The sequence below is a fragment of the Sorex araneus genome, chromosome 4 (genome assembly GCF_027595985.1).
Source record: "Sorex araneus isolate mSorAra2 chromosome 4, mSorAra2.pri, whole genome shotgun sequence".
Taxonomy (NCBI): Eukaryota; Metazoa; Chordata; class Mammalia; order Eulipotyphla; family Soricidae; genus Sorex; species Sorex araneus.
In genome coordinates, this window is record NC_073305.1 from 54,390,629 (window position 1) to 54,414,704 (window position 24,076).

The 24,076-nt window shown below is 47.4% G+C and overlaps 2 protein-coding genes across 21 annotated transcripts in view; one reads left to right on the top strand and one right to left on the bottom strand.

Moving 5' to 3' along the window:
* Nucleotides 1–15,472, top strand: part of PXK (PX domain containing serine/threonine kinase like) — a 96,384-nt gene extending 80,912 nt beyond the window's left edge. The window contains exons 14-20 of one of the 20 annotated variants that reach the window (XR_008629718.1): nt 2,394–2,471; nt 2,988–3,074; nt 3,530–3,599; nt 5,649–5,711; nt 10,360–10,397; nt 12,957–12,990; nt 14,203–14,340. Coding sequence is in view for 16 of the 20 variants with exons in the window: in XM_055134302.1 (XP_054990277.1) it covers nt 2,394–2,471; nt 2,988–3,074; nt 3,530–3,599; nt 5,649–5,711; nt 12,957–12,990; nt 14,203–14,395 (525 nt within the window). In the remaining 4 variants the exon portion in view is untranslated. Of the gene's footprint in view, nt 1–2,393; nt 2,472–2,987; nt 3,075–3,529; nt 3,600–5,648; nt 5,712–10,359; nt 10,398–12,956; nt 12,991–14,202 lie in introns of all 20 variants that reach the window. The other 19 variants (XR_008629719.1, XR_008629720.1, XR_008629721.1 and 16 more) reach the window with 19 other exon arrangements.
* Nucleotides 15,473–16,155: 683 nt separating this feature from the next.
* PDHB (pyruvate dehydrogenase E1 subunit beta) lies at nt 16,156–23,702 on the bottom strand. Its single transcript, XM_004616473.2, has 10 exons — nt 23,599–23,702; nt 23,442–23,495; nt 21,129–21,236; nt 20,983–21,045; nt 20,848–20,883; nt 20,409–20,694; nt 19,730–19,840; nt 18,704–18,795; nt 17,360–17,501; nt 16,156–16,649 (listed from the first exon to the last, which is right to left on the bottom strand). The coding sequence occupies exons 1-10, from the start codon at nt 23,638–23,640 to the stop codon at nt 16,504–16,506; spliced, it is 1,080 nt and encodes a 359-aa protein (XP_004616530.1). The 5' UTR covers nt 23,641–23,702; the 3' UTR covers nt 16,156–16,503.
* Between the last annotated feature and the right edge of the window lie 374 nt (nt 23,703–24,076).

Here is a 24,076-nt window from a genome sequence, read left to right on the forward strand (position 1 = left end):
GTCAGCCTGGTAGGGCTCAGGACTATATGGGGTGCCAGGGATCAAACCCAGGTTGGCTGTGTGCAAGGCGGATGTCCTGCTGGCTGTATATCTCTCCAGCTCTGACTTTACTCCTTTCAGCACTCAGGTTTTTCCCTGGCTCATTCAAAAAATTCCATATTATTTTCTGATTTTTTTGTTATTGCTGTGGGCCATACCTGGCAGTGCTCGAGGCTTACTCCTGGCTCTTCACCCAGCAGTCACCCCTGAAGGGGATAGGGAGACCGTATAGGGTGCCCGGGATCGAACCGGGTGGGCCATGTGCAAGACAAATGCCCCATCTGCTGTACTATAGCTTTGGCCCCTCTGGTTTTCTTTTTTCAGTGGTGTCCTTCCTTCTGTCTAAAGTGATCTTTTATTGTGATGCTGATTTGTATTTCTCTAAGGACTAGAGGTGTTGATTATATTTTTATAAGCTGGCTGGCCCTTTGTTTATCTTCTATGAAGAAATAGATTCAGGTCCTCTACTCTTTCTCTTTCCTTCTTTGACTTTCTGATTCGCCCCCTTCTTCCCCCCAGTCCCCCAGCATTATACTGGTATTCTCTATTTTGTCTGAGAAATTTTTTAATTAGATTGAGGTTTTTGTATATTTCTTTGTAAAGTTCTTTTTGTATTCTGTTAACCCATTATCAGGTTATGATTTCTATTTATTTTCTCACATTCCACAGGGGTTTTTTTTACCCTTTTGATTATTTCCTTTGATATACAGAAATTTATGAGTGATAGACAGTCTATTTGCACTTGCTACTTGTGCCGAATATGAGGCCTTTCCCCAGTGTTTTCTTGTAGGAGATTTGTAGGCTAGGTATTGAGTTTAATTCTTGAAGCATTTCTTTCTGTGGGGGATACCCAGTCCCAGCCATGCCCGGAAACCATAGGATGCCGGGTAGCAAACCCAGGGTTCACACACACAAGGCAGATATGCTCCAGCCTTTTGAACCATCTCCCTACCAAATCTAATTTCTGGTTTACAATGATTTACAAATCTTTGATTTACAAATGTAAATCATTACTTACTATGATTCACAAATCTGCTGCCACTGTTTCAAGCATTCTGGGGTCCAGCTCTGAGACCCCACTAATGTCAGGCTCCCTCCTTCAGTGACCTAAAGTTCCCTCCTTTCCCCCTCTCCCAATTTATTTAAAAAACAAAAATCTTAGAAAATAGTGCCCACACCCAACAGTGCTTGGGGGTTCTGGGGCCAGTCCCTGTGACCATCAATCTGCTCAGGGCCTGCAATGCTTGGGGTCTGCCAGGCCTTCCTTACTCAGTGGTGCTCAGGGGGCTGTTCAGTGCTGAGGATCATGCGCAGGCCTTGCGTGCCTCACGTGTACTTGAGCCATGTGCCAAGCCCCTTTAGTCCAGTTCTGTCTCCCTCCTCTTTGTTGTTGCACTGTCCCTGAGTCAGTTACGTTTTAGTCGCAGAACTGGCACACGCTTAGTTGCGGTGCTTCCTCTCGGTGGCAGAGCTCTGAGATCCCAGACAGCAGTGGCTCCAGGACGGCGCTCAGCATGGGGGGCTAAGTCTGAATTCTTGACCTCTTACCTGCAAGGCAGACCAGTTTTACCACTGAGCTTGTTCCTGAGTTCCAGCTCCAGGCTCACTTGTATGTAAAGAAGCTTCATTCTTTACATGTGGATATCCAGTTTTCCCAGTGCCATTTACTGAAAAAAACAATTCTACCCCTAATGTTATATATTGGTGCACTAGGCAGTTTTTATCTTCTATTGGGCCATTTATAGCAGTTGCATGTTTTTTGATTTGTGGCATTAACAGTGTATTTTGAAAATCAGAAGTTGTGATTGCTACAGTTTTATTTTTCTTGGGTTTTTTTTTTTTTTTTTTTTTTTTTTTGCTTTTTGGGTCACACCCGGCGTCGCACAGGGGTTACTCCTGGCTCATTTCCTAGCAGTGCTCGGGGTACCATATGGGATGCTGGGAATCAAACCCGGGTCAGCCGCGTGCAAGGCAAACACCCTACCTGCTGTGCTATCACTCCAGCCCCTCTACAGTTTTTTTCAAGATGACTCAGGCCATTCAAAGTCCCTTTATAATTACTTGAATTACTTGAAACATATATCCTGTTTATCTTTTATTTTGTGTGTTTTTTAATGTATTTTTTATATAGTCATTGCTTTGAAAATGCTAATGAGAGGAACAAATACTGAAAATGGCCCCCATAGGATTCCAGTGAACCACTTGTAGCGGACTTGATTCCAGATGTCCTCCTTCTTGATAACTAGTTTTTCTTCCATTGGTAACAGGATAGGACTTGAAAGAATTTCAGGTCTTTATCCTCAATAGCCCATAGTCAGTATACTCAATAGATTACGTACTGTCTCTTCTTTCAGATCCCCACAAAGTTAAAAGAGGCATTGAGGATTGCCAAAGAATGCATAGAAAAGAGACTGATGGAAGAGCAGAAGCAGGTATGTTGCTCCTTGCTGCCTCTTGACCCTTCAGGGGCCCAGCCCCCCAGTTGTGGTATTCACGGCCATTAACTTGCAACTGATTCTTCATTCCTTAAACATTGCTCCAAAGCTGGCTCTGAACCAGGCTCCCGACCTGATGCCCTGAGATAGCGGAAGCTTCTCAGTCCCAGTCTCCTGCTGTCAGGGGAAACAGACATGTCCACAGACAGGGCTCCTCCTTACGTCCGGGGTAGACTGCGGGGAAGAGGGGTGCACACGCTGCTCTAACAGCGAGAGGCAGGGCACTCAGCATCTTACAAGAGAGCGAGGCAGGGAGGAGCTGGGAGGAGGGGAAGACATCTTCACACCCCCCCCCCCACATGCTCTGGCCCCAGACATCCGTACCCATGGCGCGAGGCAGACAGGCGGAGCAAGGGAAGGGTTTCCCATCCAGATCATTTGATTTGGCCTCTGGGGGATTTTCTTTGGTCAAGGATATGCTTACATCTGTGATGAACTGTGGTCTCTTTAAAGATCCACCAGCATCGAAGACTGACGAGAGCTCAGTCTCACCACGGCTCCGAGGAAGAAAGGAAAAAGAGAAAGATTCTAGCTCGTAAGGTAAGCATGGTGTCTCTCAGATGTCTCTCTGTGTCTGCCTGGTTACATCTGAAGAAGGGTCTGGGTTAATAGTTACACATTTTAGTTAACAGCCGATTTCATGCTGCATCTCCCTGAGAGCTAAAACTGTTTCCAGATGACTGCGTTGCAGCTTTGCAAAAAGAGCCACATCATATCAGGAAAGAAATAGACCATATAGTTTCCTGGCTTGCTGGGCTGATTGCAGCCTAATGTAGTTGTGGGGAATGGTTGGTCTGAGATGGTAAAGTCAGCATTCTTGGTTTTACTTCCCACTTCGGTTTTTCCTTGTGGCTTCACTATATTAAGTTATGAGATCAAATAGGTCGTTGTGTGTAGTTAGTTTCACTGTGCCTGGAAAATATTATTGTATCAGTTTTCCAGATTTAATGTGTTTATTCTTGTATTCTACACTCCCCCCTTTTTTATTTTTAAAGAAATCAAAACGATCTGCCATTGAAAATAGTGAAGAACATTCCGCAAAATACAGCAACTCCAATAATTCAGGTAACTGGTTCAAGATTGGGGCGGGGGCAGGATGCAAAGGTCAAGAGTTCTTGGGGTTCCGGTGTCGAGGGACCATGCAGTATAGTAATAAATGTGATGAACAAACGAACTGTGACACCATGCAGAGGCTCAAGCACTGGAATGAACCTCAGAGGTCACTGGGTCACCCCGGCTGGTCACCCAGAGACAGGCACAAGCCAAGAAAGGTTAAGCAGCCCCACTTCGAACAAGGCCTAAGTCCTGCCCTCCACTCCTCATGTGTCCCCTCCTGTCCCCTCCTGCCCCAGATGGAGAAAGGATGCAAACAGCCTGGGGAGGTAAAGAGTGATCCCCTGCCAGGACTGCCTGGGGAAGAGCAGCGTCTTGGGTTGCCAGTCCTTCCTGCCATGCCTGGCTATTATATGACCAGCCCTGGCGGGCTTTGGGCCTTGGCAACCCCATCTTTGGTAGTTGGGGCCAGATTGGGTGAGCCCTTGGGGCATTCCAGTTCTTGTGCGTGTATGACTTGGAGAGCCCTTCGGGAAGGGAGAGCTTCCACCTCCCCTGCCTCGTTCGTTGGCTTTGCCCATGGAGGCGGGGGTTGTTGGCCGCAGGGAGAGTGTGTTTAGGGTGAGGCAACGCTGCGGATACTTTAAAGAAGGAAAAGGACCTAGTGCGAAGGGAGAAGCTAAAGTTATAAAGAAGAGCAGTCGTGAGGCTCTCAACTCAAGCGATTAGCATCCAGACCCCAGCTATGAGTCTCACCTCAGAGAAAGCACATCTGGTTCTCCTGGAGCCAGGAGGTGGCCTGAGGAGGCAGAGGCTGTAAAACCGGAAGGGAGAAGGAAGGGGTCAGGAGGTAGTGCAGGGATTCAAGTGCGCTCTGCCTGCAGCTGACCCCAGTTTGATTCCCAGCACTATGGTGTTTCCCTTCCAGGACCTGGAGCTTCTTCCTTGCATGTCAGAGGGTTGTTGTTTTGTTTTGTTTTGTTTTTAAATTTTTCATTTCACACAGCAATGCTCAGGGTTTACTCCTGGCTCTGCACTCAGGAATTACTCCTGGCAGTGCTGGGGGAACCATATGGGATGCCAGGGATTGAATCCAGGTCAGCTGCATGCAAGGCAAACGCCCTACCTACTGTACTATCGCTCTGACCCCAAGGGTTTTTTTTTTTTTTTCTTTTTGGGTCACACCCGGCGATGCACAGGGGTTACTCCTGGCTTTGCACTCAGGAATTACTCCTGGCGGTGCTCAGAGGACCATATGGGATGCTGGGATTCGAACCCGGGTTGGCCGAGTGCAAGGCAAATGCCCTACCCGCTATGCTATCGCTCCAGCCCCCGGTTTGTTTTTTTTTTTAAGGAGATTTCTATCAGTGGGGAGATGCCCCCAAATTGGAAATATTAGAAACCTAACAAAAGTCTCTGGGTTCAGTAAAAGCCTTTAGCAGGCCAGAGAGCGAGTATGACCAACAGATTGAGCACTTGCTTTGCATGCAGGAGGCCCAGATCATGTGCTGATTCCCTAGCAGCACATGGTCCTCCAAGTACCACCAGGAGCATCCTCTGAGTACAGCAGATGTGGCCCAAAGCTGGGAAGAACAAAAAGCTCACTGCCTAGGAATATGTGCGTTGTTTTCATGTTCATAAGGCTCTTCACTAAATTTCAGTTAGAAGAGCCTAGAAAACCCACAACCTGGAGACTGAGCTGAACTGAACATACCTGCTCTCATGATGGAGTCTCTTCTTAGAGCTCCGGGGTAGCTGCAAGGTAGATCCTCTGGGGAACATGCCCTGACTCTGGAGATGCCCCCATCGGACCACTGTGCCCCTCTGTCCCTGTCGCGACTGTGGTCCCTGTTATTTGGCACTCATTACCCAGGACAGGTTGCGTCGGGAAGAGACTGTTGCACAAGCTATGGATTGTGCAAAGTTGGTTTCAAAGTAGACAGGCTGCTGGGGAAAGTGGGAGGGTTGCATGCAGCGAGTGGGGGAGAAGCCTGCTCTCCCCCACACCCCATCTCCCCCTGCTCCCGTCTCTAACCACTGAGTTTTTCTGTTTTCTCTTAGCAGGATCTGGGGCCAGCTCACCTCTCACGTCCCCTTCATCTCCGGCTCCACCCTCTACAGCAGGTTAGTGATGGCCACAGAGTAGCCTGTGCCCCAGCCCGGCCCCCAGCCCCGGGAGCAGCTGAATGCTTTTCTTTCCTGTCCTGGTCTGAGGGCTTCATTTCCCACCCTTCTCCAGACAAACCGTGGGAGTTCAGACTAACAGAGCGAGCGCGTGTGCGTGTGCGTGCGTGTGTGTGTGTGCGTGTGTGTGTGTGTGTGTGTGTGTGTGTGTGTGTGTGTTGGGGTTGGGGGGGGCTCTGTGGTGCAGTGTGTGTGTGGGGGCGGGGGTGCTCTGTGGGTCCAGACTCCCTTTCTCAGCCATCACAAGGGGGTGGTTGCTTCCAGGGCCATTAGCCACCCTCTGCCTCCAGCTAAAGAGTCTCATGCTGAGCTGCTCCGGGGCTTATGAGGGAGACTTTTGAGGGAGACGTGGCTAAACGAGACCGGTGCTCCGATGTTTGGGGCCCTATCTTGCTGGCACTTTCTCTGGGGTATCCAGCCATGCCTGGTGGTGGGAGTGAAATAAATGCCCAGTTTCTGGTGGGCCTCCAACTGCTTCTCCTCTGATCCACTCTAGAATACCTTTTATCACTGAGTATCTTTCTGTCGCTGGCCCCCTTGTGGATGAAATCAGATTCTGTGAATTTTGTTGGAAAAATCTAAAAAGAATTAAACTTGGGGAATGCTTATAAATATTATCTCTACTTTTGTGGCGAGGCCTCATAATGTTACCTTCCTTTGGTAGGGGGAGGGGCTCACCCAGCAATACTAAGGGCTTCCACCTGGCTCTGCACGCAGGGCTCACTCCTGGCAGCTCAGGAGACTGGATGGGTGCTGGGGATCGAACCCTGGTTGGCTGCAAACAAGGCAAGTGCCCGCCCATTGTACTGTTGCTCTGGCCCCTGAACACACCTTTTTTTGTAACCATTTTTATAAGTCCCCTAAAAACACCGGGGCGCTGAGGTCAGAGCAGTAGCACAGTGGGGAGTACACTCACCTAGCATGCAGCTAATTCAGGTTTGATCCTCGGCATCCCGTATGGTCCCCCGAGCACTGCCAGGAATAATTCCTGAGGGCAGAGTCGGGAGTAACCCCTGAGCATCACTGGGTGTGACCCACAAAGTCCCTCCATCCCACCCCCCCAAAAAAAAGATAAAGAAGAAAAGAACAAGCAAATGTTTGGCAAGGCTTGCTTCTGGCTGTTGGTTGTCTCCATGCCTGGAGCGAGGGTGGTTACCTAGAGTACCTGGCCCGGGGTGATGATAATGCCTTCCCTGTCGGACTTTGTTGGCAGATTTTACAAGAAAGCCTGCATATATTGATCAAGACAGAAAATAAGACAAGTCTGTCTTTTGTAAAGGTGACTTGTTCAGGCTGATGAGAGCCACAGCTCGGGCTTTCTAAGAGAAAGCTTGTCATTTCATCCCCTTAGACATATTAAGGTCATTTGAGAATTGATGAGACTCTACAAACCCTCCTTTACAGGTGAATTTTAGTGTTTCAAAATGCCTCCCTGTGGGCCCAAGATCTGATCCTGGGAAGCCCACCATTTCCGTATTTTGAATCTCTTGGGAGGAGGTGGGGGTGCGCCCAAGTAGTGTTCAGAGAATTATGTGGACCTGGGGTGCAGTCTGGGGCTCCCATCTCCACAGGCCTCACTTATTATTTATTTTTATTTTTTTGCTTTTTGGGGGGTCATATCCAGTGATGCTCAGGGGTTCCTCCTGGCTCTGCACTTAGGAGTTACTCGTGGCGGTGCTTGGGGATCCATATGGGATGCCGAGGATCGAACCCGGGTCGGCCACGTGCAAGGCAAACTCCCTACCTGCTGTGCTATGGCTCCAGCCCTCACTTTTTTATTTTTTATTTTTTTTTATTTTTAATTTTTATTTTTTTAAAAATTTTATCACCATGGAAAGTTACAGAGTTCTCAGGTTTATGTCTCAGTTATACCGTATTCAAACACCATCCCTTCACCAGTGCCCATATTCCACCACCAAAATCCCCGGTATACCCCCCGCCGCCCACCCCAACTATATAACTGATGAATTTCACTTTATTTTCTCTTCACCTTGATTACGTTCCATATTTCAACACAAAACTCATTATTGTTGTGGGAGTTATATCCCCAAACAAGATAACCCTAATAAGGAGGCATTTGATAATTAGTTTTCCATTAAAAGACTGTATGTTTTCAGGTTTTAGAAAAGGTCGCGAGGCCGCTAATGCGGCCTCGCGGCTCGGATGTGTCCCAGTCCCGAATCCTGGAGCCGTGTTAGTTGCTGCTCAGTGTCGCCAGGGTTCCATCTGGAGAAGGTGTGCTGGCGGCACCTCCTCCTTCCGGCCCCCCGGTGTTGCTGGCCCCGATTCGGGTCCGGAGCATTATCCGGGCCGCGTTGCTCACCAGAATGCCTGCCGCTTCTCTGTGGATTGTGGCAGCAAGATGGCGCCAAGGGTGGGTCGAGCAGCCCTCACTTCTTAATACTTACTTTTGATGCAGATTTGTTTTGTTGTTTGGGGGTGTTTTTTTTTAGTGTTTGGGAAATGGTGATGAATGTCTCCTTTGCATGTTTTTTGAATGGGAGCTTTCTCATTCAACAGGTTTGCATGAGATGAGGTGACTTTCAGAATGAAAGTGAATTGTTAATAATGAGGGTCGGTGTTGATTTCTTCCTCTGAGTGAGTGTGTGTGTGTGTGTGTGTGTGTGTGTGTGTGTGTGTGTGTGTGTGTGTGTGTGTGTGTGTATGTGGGTGGGGGCAGGACATTACCATGAATCGAATCCTTCTTGGACTGAGGGAGCTGGTCAGGGTTCCTAGGGAAAACCTTTGTGAGGTTGTTTGCGCAGTGTCTGGCCAAAATAAGAGATTTCTAGCAAATATTGGCTCCTTTAGCTCCTTATTATTGTCTTGTTGATGAAATTGATTCAGCCCCAGGGACTGTACTCTGACCTCTTCTGGGCATTTGTTAAAATGCAGCTCAGAGAGATCCTGTCCGCCTGGCAGTTGAGGGTGTGAACTCCCTAGTGAGGCACCCCTGTGCTTTATCCACTGAGTTTCTCAACTTGCATTTATTGAGAGGCTGTGGGGGCAGGCACGGGGGCTGCAGAGATGGGCAACAGAGAGACCCCGCCCCCAGCACAGAGTCACATTCCTAGTGGCTTTCAGAAGCTTCAAAATGACAGGCGTTTCATGGAAATGTGTTTCTTCCTCAAGCTCCGTCCCTTTTATTTCTCCCCCTGCAGGGCATGACTCAACCACTGAGCCACATGCCCGGCCCCCTCTGCTCCCCTCCATAAAATATTTCCAACTGAAAAGGTGGTTCCCTGACAAGGAATACCTGGAGCTTCTTTCTCAAAGCACCAGGAAACTTCAGTGTGTGGCTACATCCTACCACCCTATAGAAAATGGTCACTAATTTCTCTGTATGTGTGTGTGTGTATGTGCGTGTGACTGTATAAGTGATTGTGTATGTGTGTGGTTCGGGTCACACCCAGCAGTGCTCAGAGTTAGCTTCTGATGGTGCTGGAGATTGAACCCAGGCCTCTGGAATGCGAAATATGCACTGCGTCCTTTGAACTGTGTCCCACATCCCTCGGGAAATTCCCATTGGCAGATTTGCGTAGGCGCACCCACCCTTGAGGCTTCAGCCCTGGGTAGCTGCAGTGCCTCGCTGGTCCAGCCCTGCTTAGACTGGGAAGGAGGCCCTTCTCTCTCTCCCTGCCTCTCTGCTTGCTGCCCATCTTATTCGAAATGCATTTATTCAGACCAGTGTTTTTATTTTAAGGCCAAACTTCCTATTTTAAAAGAACAGGTTTATCCTAGAACTATGCGTTATGACCATATGTAGTTTTCTCAAGAAATGAAGGGACGTGTATCATGTCCAAAGGCTGGGAATAAAAAGCACTGCAGGGGCTGGAGAGATGGTACAGCCAACCCCGGGTTCAATCCGTGGGATCCCATATGGCCCCCCAGCACCACCAGGAGTGATTCTGACCACTGCTTGATTCTGACCGCTGCTTCTCCCAGAGCACCGAGATGTGCCTGGAGGTGTCCACCTTGGCTTTGTGATGGCTGCCCCCAAACGAAAAGGAAGAGCTCCCTTTTTCCTCCTAATGGTTTCATAGTCTTAGCAGCCCCTGGACCAGGGCAGCCTTCGGGGAAGCCCCACATGCTCCTGCCCCGCCTCACCCCTGCCCTATGCTCATGCTCTTTTCCATTTCAATGGGTGGCTCTCCAGTTTACCCAGTAGAAGAGGTGCTTGGAAAGTAGGATGAACTTCAGCTTTTCTCCCCTTTCTGATAAAACTATTTAGTGATAGAATGAAATGCATTCCAGTTCCCCTTCCATGAGAAGTAAAATCTTCACATGTCTTCAAAAGTGAGTGTTGAGCTTATAAATTAAATTAAAAATAGCACCTAACAAACTTGGGGGTAGGGAGAACACCATGAAGAAAGTGACTCATAGTTTAGTCTATTAACACCTTTGCTGTGTTCAGAAAGGGTCATGGTGGCATTTTTAAGCCGGTGTGCTCTATGATTAACCTGACTATATCTCAGTGTAACAGCAAGAATAATCCGCATGTGACTCAGTCTCTGTCTGTTGTGTTAAATGACACTAAAATCTGAATAATGACTTTACCCCCTCTCTTTCCTCTATTTGCTGTCTTCAGTAGAGCATGCGCCATTCTGAACGTGAATTTTCGGTAAAGTAAGCGATATTGATTTCTCTGTCTTTAAAGATGCTCTATTTTGGTATGAACAGAAATGGGACCCAGAGCTTCTAAGCAACTAAATTGATGGGCAAATGGGAGAGCAGATTTGAGATAATTGCCTTATCTGAACGTTTGAATGAAATACAGCATCTTTAAAAATCACCCAAGTGACTTCATTTATATCCATTTCATTTCCATTGTGATCCTCAAAATCTTCATTTCCACTCTGATTTTAGCTGTACAGTGCAACTCTAAACTTTGTAAACCAATTGCATGGCATTTTAGCTATTTTAACTTTGGAAGCCAGGACTTCAAATTTCTGTTGCTTACAAAATAATGTTAGCACCTCGTTATTCTGATGAAGAGGAGAGGATATTAGCAGCTGAATTCTTGGTTAGAGGGAGACAGTATTCAGGCTTTTATAACTGAAAATAGTTCTTTTTAAAGAGCCCTTAATAGTTCTGAAAGGGCTGGAGCAGTTGTAGAGTGGATAGGGTGCTTGCTTTGAATGTGGCCAACCTAGGTTCGACGAGGAATGATCTCTGTGTGCAGAGACGGGAGTAAGCCCTGAGCACCCCTGGGTGCACCTCCAGCCCCACCCCCCACCAACAATAGGGTCCCTGAGCTGGGACATGAATCCAGCTTCCTTACCTGAGGTGAAAGGCAAAGGCATTTCCTAAAAGCAGGGCACTGCCTGCTGCTGAGGTACCTGCTGTCTATCCCCCTAGAGGTAGCAGGCACCTCTGGAGAGGCTCTGCCGGCCAGGGGGCTCCCTGTATCTCTCTGTAGAGTCTCTGTGCTTCAGAGACCTCTAGTACGAAAGCTGGCTCAAACGGAAGGAGCCACTCCAGTGTCCTTTCCATGGCTTTGGCACTTGGCGCTTCTGGCAAGCCTCCCCCTGGATCTTGCCTGTACTTTTGCAGGAACAGTTTGTGCCCTGTCCCAGGGCCTCCCCTGGACGGCTGGGTTGCCATTTGGTTTGGAGGATGGGATTCCGGAGAGGGTGGAGTAGCTGGATCTAAGAGCCGGCCGTGTGTCTAAGAGGAAACCAGATTGAAGAGGTCAGGACTGAAGGACCGACCCAGTTATAATTACAGATGAGCTGTTTTGTGGCATCTCTCATGCTCGGTTGTTTCAAGCTATTATTTTTCAAAACTGGGTGACTTCAGTTAGCAGTCAGTCTGGCATGGACTCCATCCAGTCTTGTCTGGACAACACCCTGGCCAGGGCTTGGAGCTCTTCTGCAGGGCTTCTGGGGAAGAGCAGCTCAATTCACATTGGAGAATGGAAGAGGAGCTCAAACTTCAGGCAGTTGCTCCCAAGCTTGTCACAGGCCACGTACCAGCTTGGCTGTGGTTCTTATCACCCTCCCCTCATGCTCCTCATTATTTTGGTATTGTGGCTTCAGCCCTGGGCCATGGGCTCCCATCTCTGCCCCTCCAGTGCTTCCCCTGGGGTCTCCCAGGCCTCTTCCCTTCCGGACTGCTCTGAGATGGTGAGCTAAGTGCGGGCTCCTAGGCCCTGAACATAACGTAACAAGACCTGCCCCCAGTTATCACAGGCCCAGTAGGGAAAAGTAGACGGCAGGGCTCCAGTGTCCCTGAGCAGACATCAGGGTCCCCGCTCCTCACCCTGGAATGAGCAGCTTCTCCTTTCTCACAGCCTTCCCTACCCCATCTGCTCCGTAGCACAGCTCCGAGCACTGACCTGTAGCATTTTGGACCATGTACTTCTTCACTCTGCCACTTACGGAGATTCAGCTTGAGTGCCAGTGGTTTAACCCTGCATTTGAAAATAAAAGATCCGTTAACCAAAGAATGCCCCTCCACTCCCAACTGGGAATAGTGAATTTGCACTTCAAAGCCAAAATCAAGTGCCCATTCTTCCTGAAGGGCAAACAGTTTGGTTCTCCGTGAAGATGGCAGCCCAGGGCCACCTCTAGCCACCAAGAATCCTGGGCTCGAGGAGCACACCAGTGCCTCAGTGATGGGCCTGATGCTTTTAGCAGAACACACTCACCGCTGCTGCCTGTCTGCATAGCCTCGTGCTGCTCCAGCATAGCCTGGGAGACAGAAATGCCGGTGCTCGTTCTGGTATCCATTGGGCCCTGAATGTCAGGTTCTGTTGCCCTTTTCTGGCCATGGATTGAGGGATGGCGTTGGGGTGGAGGGGTCACGTTGGCATTCTTTCACTCCTCCAGGCTCTTGGACCGATCTGAGTCCCAGGCGCTCTCAGAGAGTTCACTGGTCACTCTCCAAATTCCCCTTCGGCCTTTGTATCACACCCAAACTCTTCCTGGCTCTCCAGATGTCAGTTGTTATTTTATGTTTAAAGGCCTTTTCTTCTTTGTAATGCTATGTCATAACATTTTCCCACCACCCTGGCATAGAACATATTCGAATATCATCCATTGTTTGTTTTCATCAGGACCAATGATAGTTACATGTTGTCCACGTGTCTGTACTTAATGGTCATTTGTATTGCTTTCTTATGATTTGAGAATTCCAAGGTTGCAAAGCATGAAAGTGTGTATCTGTGTGATTCTTTAATTTCAGCTGCCTTAGGTTTGGTTAAAAGATGTAAAGGGAGGTAAGTGGTTTTTTGTAAAAATACAAGACTCTAACACTTGCCTGCTAAATTGGTTTCAAAGGATGCTCTTACCTAAGTATTTTATTGGTGATTCCATATGCTCAAGTTGTAATTGTTATGTTGGTTATCACTACAGCTCAGCAGCAGTTTTGCAGGGGAGGGTGAGTGAGAACTACCAAGTATATATATATACCTCTTGGTATAATGTGAGGAGACAGGGGAGAGTAGGTAGGGCCTGAAACAGGTGAGCAGTTCCAAGAGTGAGAGGTTTGCACGAGGGGAAGCTGCTAACTCGATGGCACAGGCAGGTTCTTCAAGGCAGAACTTTTCTGGATCCTTGTTTATTTTATCCTGAGAGAACAATTCCTGAATTCAGAACAGGGACCAAATGCCCATGTGCCTGGATTCTTTTAGATATATATGTAGCTTCTTTCTGCTTGCTCATTAGGGCAGAGCTTGACATTCCAGCCTCCAGACACATCAGCAGAAATGTAGGGTTCAGCCAGTTTCGTTCTGGCCCTAGGTTGGGGCCACGGTGGAAAGAGGAATGCTTGAGGGAGATTCCCAAGGATACTACTACTGGGGAGAAATTCCCCTTGCCCCTGATTCGCGTTGCAGACTATTATTCGCAAGATACATATTTCTTTAAGACAACTTAGTTGAAGAACAGTTATTTCAGACAGCCCTGGGGAGCCCATAACCAGCAGACACTGGATCCTTACTGAGACTCCTGAGTGGTTTGTCATTTCATATTAAATCACATTCTTCAAGTTTTCTATGTGCAGGAATAGCAAAGAGCTGCCATCCCTCAGTCACCAATACTCAGGTAGTTCCACTGTGCGTTTGAGGGCTACGTTTCATGGCTGTCTCAGTGCACAGAGTAGCTAGGGCGTAAAGTAGCCAATGAAACTTCTCTTGGGAGACTGTTAGTAAGATCTCAAAAGCTAGAGCTTCATTTATGCAGAATGTCACTGTGTAGCTTCCTGTAATATTTATATTGAGTCTCTTCTATGGTAAGTCATTTAATTCCTCTTTGATGCTTGCCGTCTTGTTTAGTATTAAAAAAAATTCCTAGGTACTAGGGTATCTTGAACCCTCCATCCCCTAGGAAAACAATTGCAGACTCACTATAGCACATTCTGCCGGGACTGAGCGTAGCCTCATGAAGGGTGCTGGAGAGAGGTTCTGACTTCCCCGACTTTTCCTCCCCAGGGTTATCTACATTACCTCCACCTCCTCCGCCTCCGCCTCCACCACCAGCAGCCCCCTTGCCTCCTGCGAGCACAAGCACGGAAGGGCCCACACAGCTCCTGCCCCAGGCTGTGAATGGGGTGGGCCGAGCGGCTTTACTCAGCTCCATCCAGAATTTCCAAAAAGGAACTTTGAGGAAAGCCGAAACCTGTGATCACAGCGCTCCGAAGATAGGCTAAAGCTTTGTGTTTACACTTGGAGGGAAGTGCTTTTTTTTTCTCCCCCCACCTCTCAAGTACCTTGTTCCCATTCGAATAATTGCTGAGCCAGTTACAGCCACATACTGTTTTGCAGATGCTGATGTAAAGAAGTTTTCAAGAGGGAAACGTTCAATAAAATCAGGCAGGCATTGCTGCATTAAGAAATATTTGCTCCTTTATGACCATTTTAAAGGAGTCTTGTTCATCCTCTAATGGGCATCTGGGGAGCGGGGATGGAGCCAGCAGCATTGGCATCAGTATTTGCAACCAATTTAAGGAAGCACAGAGTAACAGTGACAACACCCAGTCACCGCAGTGAATGGCCCTTGTTGTGTTGCTAGTCCCTGGTGTTCTTCAGACAGCTCCTACGAATGTTCCTCAGAATTAATTTCTCTTTTCTTAAGGCATTAACTGGTTATTTCTTAACTACCATTTTTTACTCTCTTAATTTCATGTTAGACATTAACACTAGTTAATGCCGTAACTAGTGTTAGGCATAGTTAGGCTGCTGAGTCAGAGGCGACTGAGTTTTCCTCTTAACTAGAACAGGAAGGTCTAACATTCTTCTGTGTTCCAACAGGAAATCCACTGTGGTGTAGAACTCAGGGCTGCTGATGCAAGTACTTCTAGACTTATAATTCCTTTCAGTTAGAATGTACTGAACAGATTTTTTAAAAGTCAGGAAAAGCTCTTGCCGACTAGAGGATCTTCTTAATTCTCAGCAATGAAGTCAAAGTTTTGGGTTTGTGGGAGTAATAGTATTATATATATAAGGAAATTTGGCATCTTTCAAAGATTTATCCAAATATATCTTTTTAATGTAACTCATTTATAAGAGATCCTTTATCCTATGATTTGCTTAAACCCTTAATAAATTGCACTTTAAAGGATTATAAATAATCCATTTAAAAATTCAAGTATACACATCAGTGTTGGTTACTATGCAGACAGAATGTTATTGTGTATAGTTTCATGTAATCTGTGATAAATGTTCAGTTGTATTTTTTAAAATAAACCATGTCAAGAAAATGTCTGTAGACTGGCTGTTTTAAATGAGAACTTTTATACCCACCCATTATAAACATGGAGCATGATCCACATACAGTTTCCTTTGCACCCATATAATCTCTTTTTTTCCCTCAATTGATGAAATGTCTTTTGGGAGTGGGAGGAGAGGGGAAGAGTTGGGCCACATATCCTGGCTACACTCAGGGTTTACTCCTGGCTCTGTGCTCAGGGATCACTCCTGATAGGCTCAGGATACCATATAGGCTGCCAGGAATTGAATTCAGGTCAACTATGCAAGGCAAACGCCCTGCCCACTCTACTGTCTCTCTGGCCCCCTGAAATTCTTTCTGTTGAAATTAGGCATCACTCATAGGCTTCTCGACTACCTTAAACCTTTCCGCTCTCAACTTCTGAAGAGAGCAGTGTCACTTTTTTGAAATGAAAAAAAAAGTACCTGAAATAATTTTGCCTAATAGAATGACTACTTAGAGTATTAAAAGTCTCATTCGGGCTAGGTATGTGGCTCAGTGGATGTGTGAGACCAGGGTTAAATTCCCAGCATAGTGGAGGCAAGTGGTGGAATAAATTCCTAAGTGCCCTGCAGTCTTGTTCATTAAATAGCGATTAGTTCCTACTGACACTGAATTTCTAATAAAATTTTAACATTTCCAACCCACATTTATATTTCAAAATGTAAAAAACAGAATTAGTTAGGAATTTCTTTATTCCTTATCAAAATTTACAGTAAATGCAGATTATATTCATTATTTTTACATATTCAGATTTTGTCCTTCTAATGAGGGCAAAATTTTACAATTAGTCTTATTCAAAGAATATAGAAACTGTAACAGACCAAAAAAAATGGAGTCTTAGACAGGAGAGTGGAGAGTTTTTCCACAAACCAAGCATATTTAAGCATCTTCCCATACAAAAACATCTGCATTGTTGCTTTAAAGATGATTTTATGATTCATAAGATCTTACAATTCGATCCAGGTGTAAAGTGTCAGCAATTATTGTAAGTAAATACCAATGACTTGAAGGTCAAGTCTAAACTAGACATTCAGTGTTTTCTTTATTGCAAATATGATGTCTTTAACCTGAGGTACACAGTTGTCTTCTAGAATCTTTGCGTAAGGCATAGGGACATCAGCACCAGTGACACGGACGGCAGGAGCATCCAAGAAATTAAATGCAGGGCCTAGGAAAGAAGGTTCAAATGAGAGGCAAGAAAAGCCAGCTGAGGAGGCAAATATGCCGCTGAGTAAGGAGGTGCATGAGTTGCATGTGTGAGCACCTTTGGTCTCAACACCCCTGCTGCCATTCCCACCCACCAAACAGCCAACCGAGGACCACCACAGATAGGTATAAATGGTGTGGCTGCCTGAAGAAGAAAAAAAAAATCAAAAGTGACTCTAGGACCCAGAGGAATCATGCAGTGGCTTACCACATCTGCCTTGCAAGCACAGAGATGACCACCAACCCCCAGTGTCCCCACAAGTACCAAGTACAATCCCGGCAACTCTTTCCTGTGGTCCTTTATACCACGAGTTGTTCTGTCCTCAGCACAGCTTGGTATGTATAAGCACCACAGGAGAGGGATCAACCCCCAGGGAGCACCACAAACACAGCCTGTGGGCTCTGGAGAACATGGATGCGAGCACCATGGGCAGGTATATGTGTGACCCTGTCGTTGCGAAAGCAACAATGAACGGGGTGGGAATAAATAAACAATAAAGTGGAATTCTTCTTGCTTTGCTTTTAAAGCTAGATAGAAGAAAAGTGACAGGCTGACAAAAATGCAAGTTCAAGCTGCTGGTCAACCCCTAACTGTATGTCTTTCTATGCAGAAGCTAGATACAGACTGTTTATTACTGCTTAACTATTCTAGAACCAGTTTATCTGAAATACCTTCCATGATCCTGGCACAAATTTCTGCTCCTACTCCAAACTGTGGCCAGCCTCCTTCCACAGTTACAAGATGATTTGTCTTCATGACACTGGTTTCTATTGTTTCCATGTCCATTGGCCTAATGGTACGCATATTTATCACCTAAACAAATAAAGGACAGAACCAATACATCACAAATAAAATTGTATCTCCAAAATTCACATCTATTTTCCTTCCTATTAAACTCTTGGTCGGGGGGAGGAAAAAACATAAAAGGAAAATCTGTTATCTCCACTACAAGCTGCTGTGAATACAGAATTTACTTAGCCTCCCCTGGCTTTATCTTCCCTCTCATCAAAATAACTAATATTAGAATGTTTACCATGTTCTAGGTATCAAACTAAGTATAATTCTCACCTCTGCCCTGACAGGACAGAAAAAAATATTATCCTCATTTTATGGCTAAGGAAACTAAGGTATGATATATAATTTTCTCAAGTGTGTTAAGTCCTAGAAATCAAACTTAACTTCTAAGTTTTCCCCTCTCTAGATTTCCAACTCCAAGGTTATGTCTAAACTAAAAAAAGCACCTACTGGGGAACAGACAGTACGGGAGGTAAGGTACTTGCTCTACATGGACAGCTGACCCCGGCTGGAATCCCCCAAAACCACCGGGGGTCACCCCTGAGCACTGCTGAGTGTAGTGCAGCATCCCCGCCCACCCCCGACACCCACCTCTCCCAAAGAGGGGTTGGGACCAAGGATATAAGTCAATGGATTAGAGCACATGCTTTACCTGGAGGAGACTGTGTTTGAGCCCAACACCATGTGGCCCCTTCGGCATCTCCAGGAATAGCCCTTAAGCACTGCTGGGTGTAACCCAAAAACCTAAGGGACTATTCTAAAAGTTCTGAAACATACACAGTAAAAAGTGAAGTATCTGAAAAAAAAGTTCGTCTCCAGGTACAAGCAGAAGTTTGAAGTAACAAAGCAAAATTTTACATAACCTGCTACAGAATTCAAACTCCAATTTCTAGGTCTTGGTGATTTAAAAGAATCTTTCTGGGGCCAGGGATATATCTCAGTCATAGAGTGCAAGTGTTGCACGTGTGAGTCTCTGGGTTCATGAAAAAAATAAAAAGCTTTATTTGTTTTGGGGTCACACTCAGCAGTATTGTAATAGTCCCAAGGGGCTTATTTCTGCTTCTATACTCAGGGGGTCACTCCCAACAGTGACTGGGGGGCCACTGTGGCGCCAAGGATTGAAACGGGGTCAGTGGCATGCAAGGCTTTAAAACATTTAGTATTTCCCCCCCCTCTTTTCCCACCCCACTATCTGATTCTTGAAGTGAATGTCCACTCACCTCACATTCAATTCCCTCTTTAGAGAGCACTGTTGCAGCCTCTAAGCAGTGGCCCACAGGTCTGGAGTGGGAAACTACAGTTACATGTGTCCCTGAAACAGAATGATCACAGATCAGAGGCAGGCTGAAACTAGATGCTACACTGTGTAGCCAGCTGTGGCCCATTCATTTGAAAAATCTTTAACTTCATCCTAGTGAGTTGAGGAAATGTGGCAGGCATCCTAAAACTCAGTACAGATCTAGGGGCCAGGAGGGAGTACAATCAACAAAGCATGGACCAACCCCTGGCACCACATGCTCCCCACTTCCTCCCTGACATTCCCACCCTGGCACTAGCAAGGTGTCCCAGATGATCACTGATACTGCAGGTCCTAACAACACCACATCCTTAGGGCTTAGCACTGAATTTTAAACCACTGGCCTGGTTGGGTGAAAGCCACCAGGGGCCCCACCCCTCCCACCAAAATTAAAAATCTACTGAACCGTGATTGAGAAAAACACAGAGTATGAGTGATCAGCACATGACAATTTTTTGGTGTGTGTGCAGGGGGGCATACCTGGCAGTGCTCAGGGCTTACTCCTGGCTCCGTGCTCAGGTATCACACCTGGAGGGGCTTGGGAGATCGTATGTGGTGATGGGAACAGAACCCCAATCAGTCGCATGCAAGGGAAGTGCCCTATCCACTATACTATTTTACTATTTTTCCAGCCCCACATAACACTTTTTTTTTTTTTTTTTTTTTTTGCTTTTTGGGTCACACCCGGCAATGCACAGGGGTCATTCCTGGCTCATGCACTCAGGAACCACCCCTGGCGGTGCTCAGGAGACCATATGGGATGCTGGGATTCAAACCCGGGTCGGCCGCGTGCAAGGCAAACATCCTACCCGCTGTGCTATCACTCCAGCCCCCATAACACATTCTTAACTCAAACTCATGCTACAATTTCCTTGTCTAGATTGAAATGACCTATTTAAGTAGAGGGACTGGATCACAATAATGCTTAAATGGACATGAGTTCTCTTACCTTGCCTTTCTATTTTGGCTTTTCCTATAGGAATCAGAAAATCTTTTGATTGAGCTTCCGTGGGAAGTTCGAAAGGAACGCCATACATCAATTCATTCTCTAACACCACCACTGCAAAATAGGATATTTAAACAAAAGTACTTGACTAAAAATACACATACAACATCATTCATTTTTTAGCAAAAAGTTACTATTTATCCATTTTGACTATTAGCATTGCTGATGGGTTAGGTACCATTATTTGTAGTATGATTAATCCAAATTTCAAATTTTCAGGCCAAACCAGTGCTGGAGATATTCAGTAAATGTCTCCTTAAATAGCCCTCATTAGATGAGTCAGAAATGAGAAATACAATCATATCTTAGTATCTTGTAATTAAATTATTTTTTAAAAATTTTGAATTGGGGCAGAGCCTGGGCCACAACCAGCAGTGATCAGGGCTTACTCCTGTTTCTACACTGAAAGAATACTTCTAGCAGGCCTTTGGGAACAATATGCAATACTGGGGACTGAACCCTGGCCAGCCACATGCAAGAAAGGCACTTAGGCACTGTGCATCTCTTTGACCCCTCTGCACACTTTATAGCTATGTCTGAAGCCTCAGAAGCCATTAACGTTGTTCTTCCACAAGAACATTTCACTTTAGCTCTTTAATATTCAAAGGGTAACTCTACTGACCTGGATTGTTATCCCGGATGGCCGATTTAATAAGTCCTTTTGCATCCTCTGAATTCCAGGGGCTGACCACCTTCAAGCCTGGACAATGCCCATACCAGGCAGCAAAGCACTGAGAGTGCTGAGCAGCTACACCTGCTGAGGCACCATTGGGCCCCCTGAAGACTATGGGAACAGGCTGAAGGCCCCCTGACATGTAGTAGGTCTTGGCAGCTGAGTTTATAACCTGGTCAATGGCTTGCATAGAGAAATTGAAGGTCATAAATTCACAAATGGGCCGCAATCCAGCCTGTCAAGTAAAAAACATGTACATTAAAAAGGCTGAAAAAAGCAACAAAGAGTGGCAAATAGCAAAAACTCTGTCTCCACAGTGGTTCATGTTTTCAAAAAGTCATATTAAAAGAAATGTCTTTGAATGAGCTTCATAAAAAGAATTACATACCATAGCTGCACCTACAGCAATTCCAGCAAAGCCCATCTATAGAGTAAAATGCAAACATAAAATGCAAACGTCAAAATCCACAAATATTTGAACAGCATATACTTGAACAAACTGCTTTATGGCTGAAGGCTTTACCTCAGAGATGGGTGTGTCTATGATCCTCTTATCTCCGTATTTCTTCCACAGGCCTCTACTAACCTACAAAGAAGCATGGACCTCAATAGTTCTAAGTATATCTAGGGTAAAATCACCACCTCAATTTTATGTAAACTTTGTCTTACCTTGTATGCCCCATCATACTGGGCAACTTCTTCTCCGAGTAGAAATACCTTCTCATCTCTTTCCAGTTCCTCATCCATACCTTGATTTAAAGCATCACGAACTGTTACCTGTCACAGGTAGAAAAATATCCAATTAGCCATAAGATTATTACCAAAGTCTCTCTTTTTATTATTATCTGGGCCGCCCGAAGTGCACAATATAAAAACCATTACTAGGTGTATGCCTGAAATCCAATCACGAATAACTTTCTAATTTCACAGTGACTAAATTGAAATATTTAAAAACAAAAACATTACTAGAGGGGCCAGGTCGGTAGTACAGCAAGTAAGTGTGCATGTGGCTGACCTTGGTTCAATTCCCGGCACCCGTATGGTTTCCCAACCCCCACCAGGAGTGATCCCTGAGCCAGGAGTGAGTCCTGAGCACTACTGGGTGTGGTGCTAAAATAAAAGCAACAAAAATAAATAAAAACCATTACTAGATTCAGCTTTTAAAAGTTCAAAGAATTCCAACAGTAACAGTTCTATCACAAACAGCCTCTTAACCAGATGTGTCAACGAGCTTACTCAAGGCTTCTTTGGTACGTGTACCTCAACTTAAGCAATCTGTTTGGGTCAGAGAGAGTGTTCAGGGGCTAAGGTGGAAGCCCTACATGTGTCTGAGCCTGCTTTGCTCCCAGGCATCACATGGTCTCCTGAGCCCTGCTAGCTGTGGCCCTGGAGCACACCCCACGAAGGCCTGGCATCTCCGGCCCTCACAGTATTGCACCCTCAGGCCCTACACTAACTGCCAGCCAGGACAGCCAAGCATCACTGGAAGGGAGCTGCCCCGAGCACAGCTTGGGACCCTCCACTCCAAGGCAATCTCCTTGCTAGCCATCCCGTTCGTGGGCAGTATTCAAGACAAATACTAGGAGTGTTTTATTTTCATACTTGGTATACTGAGGGGCAGGAATCTCCAGGAAGGCTAAATACACAGCAATACTTCACTGGATGCTGGGGAATCTTTGCCCTCAGCACCTAGTTGTTATTACTTTATCACACAGGCTGGTAGAGCCCTCCAGTTAAAAATAAAAGGGGGAGGAGCTGGGGAGAGAGCCCTTATGCTGGAGTTGATGCTTTGTATGCTAGAGACGCAGATTCATTCCCTGGTGTAACATGAAGACCCCTGGGAGTGACTGGGGAGCACCACCAGCCGCGACCTAAAACCAAATATATAAAGTGGGCCAGAGAGTTGGTACGATGCGCAGGGCCTTAACTGCCTTAACTGCAGTAGACCTGGTTTGATCTCCAGCACCCCACTGGTCCCTAGCCAGTAGTGATCCCCAAGCACAGAGTCAGGAATAAGACCCTGAACATCAAGCCAAAATAAGCCTTGAGCATCCCCAAGGGTGGTTCAAAAACAAAAAAAAAAAAAAAAAAAAAAAAGAGGGGGATTCCTCAAATAGCTAAACAGAAAACTACCACAGGCAGCATCTCCACCTTTCAATACCCAAACCAACAGAATGGCAAGGAGAGCAGCTACAGGGACACCCGGGTTCACAGCAGCTGAATTCACAGGCTCCAAGGATGGAAACCACGTCAGTGCCCATTAAGAAATGACCAGAGGGGCTGGAGCGATAGCACAGCGGGTAGGGAGTTTGCCTTGCATGCGGCCAACCCGGGTTCAATTCCCAGCATCCCATGTGGTCCCCCGAGCACCACCAAGAGTGACCCCTGTGCATCGCTGGGTGTGACCCCCCCCCCCCAGAAAAAAAGCAAAAGAAAAAAAAAAGACCAGATACATAAGAAGCGGTCCACACATCCAACGGGCTATTATTTCACCTTAAGGAGTGAAGCCCGGACACCCGACGCTAAGAGACACAAGCCAGACACAAAAGGACAGCCGGGCCCGAGTCCTCTTCCAGGAGGGATGATGCAGAGGAGATACCCGAGGACACAGCAGGCAGCAGAGGTTAGCGGTGGGGGGGCTTGCCGGGGGCCGCGGGGGCGACACTGCCGAGAGGGGGAGGCTTTCCGCTGGGGCGAGGGATCGAGTTCCGGAGACGGGGCGCGGTGGCCCCGTCTTCGCGGGGCGCGAGGCGTTCCCAAAGGGTCACTTTCCAAACGTGCACTGGACAACAGAAAGCGGGGACGGCGGAGGAGGCGAGGAGGCCTCGGGGTGAGAGAGCGCCGGGTCTGTTTCCTAACACCTCCCTCCGACCCCGGAACAGCCCCGGGGGAGCGCGGGCCCCCGGGCCGCTCTCCCGCACCCCGGCGCGGCCCGACCCCGGCCTCCCCGCCGGGCCGCCTCCGCCGCGAGCGGACACGCACCTGGAGCGCCGCGGGCGCCGTCCGGTGGAAGCGCCTCCTCAGCAGTCCCGAGACCTGGAGAGGAGAGAGAGAAAGCGTGAGAGAGAGAGAGAGACTTCGCTGAGGCGGGCGCGGGGCTGCACAGGGGCCCGGCCGGGTCGGGCGGCCCGCCGTCTACCTGCTGCAGGGGTCTCCGCGCCAGCCCAGACACAGCCGCCATCTTGCCCGTGTCCTCTAGATGCAGCGGAATGACAACACCGTGGGCCCGGGCCGCGGACCCGTCGGGCCCCGCCCCCCCGTGCCCGCGCGGGCCAATGGGAGGGCGCGGCGCCTGCGTGCCCCGCCCACGGCCCCCCGGAAGAAGGGGTGGGGCCGAGGTGGCGCGTGGGCTGGTCCTGCCGCTCAGCCGAGGCCACCGCCAATCAACCCCATTGAAGAGCGGAGACGGCTGGCAAGTGGGGCGCACTCACGGGATGCGGCCCTCGCCGTATTGCGTGGAGCACGAGGATTAAAGATAGGGCATATTTCCAGGCCGAAGGGAATCTTCGAGTTGGGCCAGCTTCTCCGGCACGCAAATCCTTTGGGCGTGGAAGAGCGCCAGCACAGCTCTAGGGAAAAGGGATTGATCACCCTTGCCGGAGCCTAGAACTCCCTGG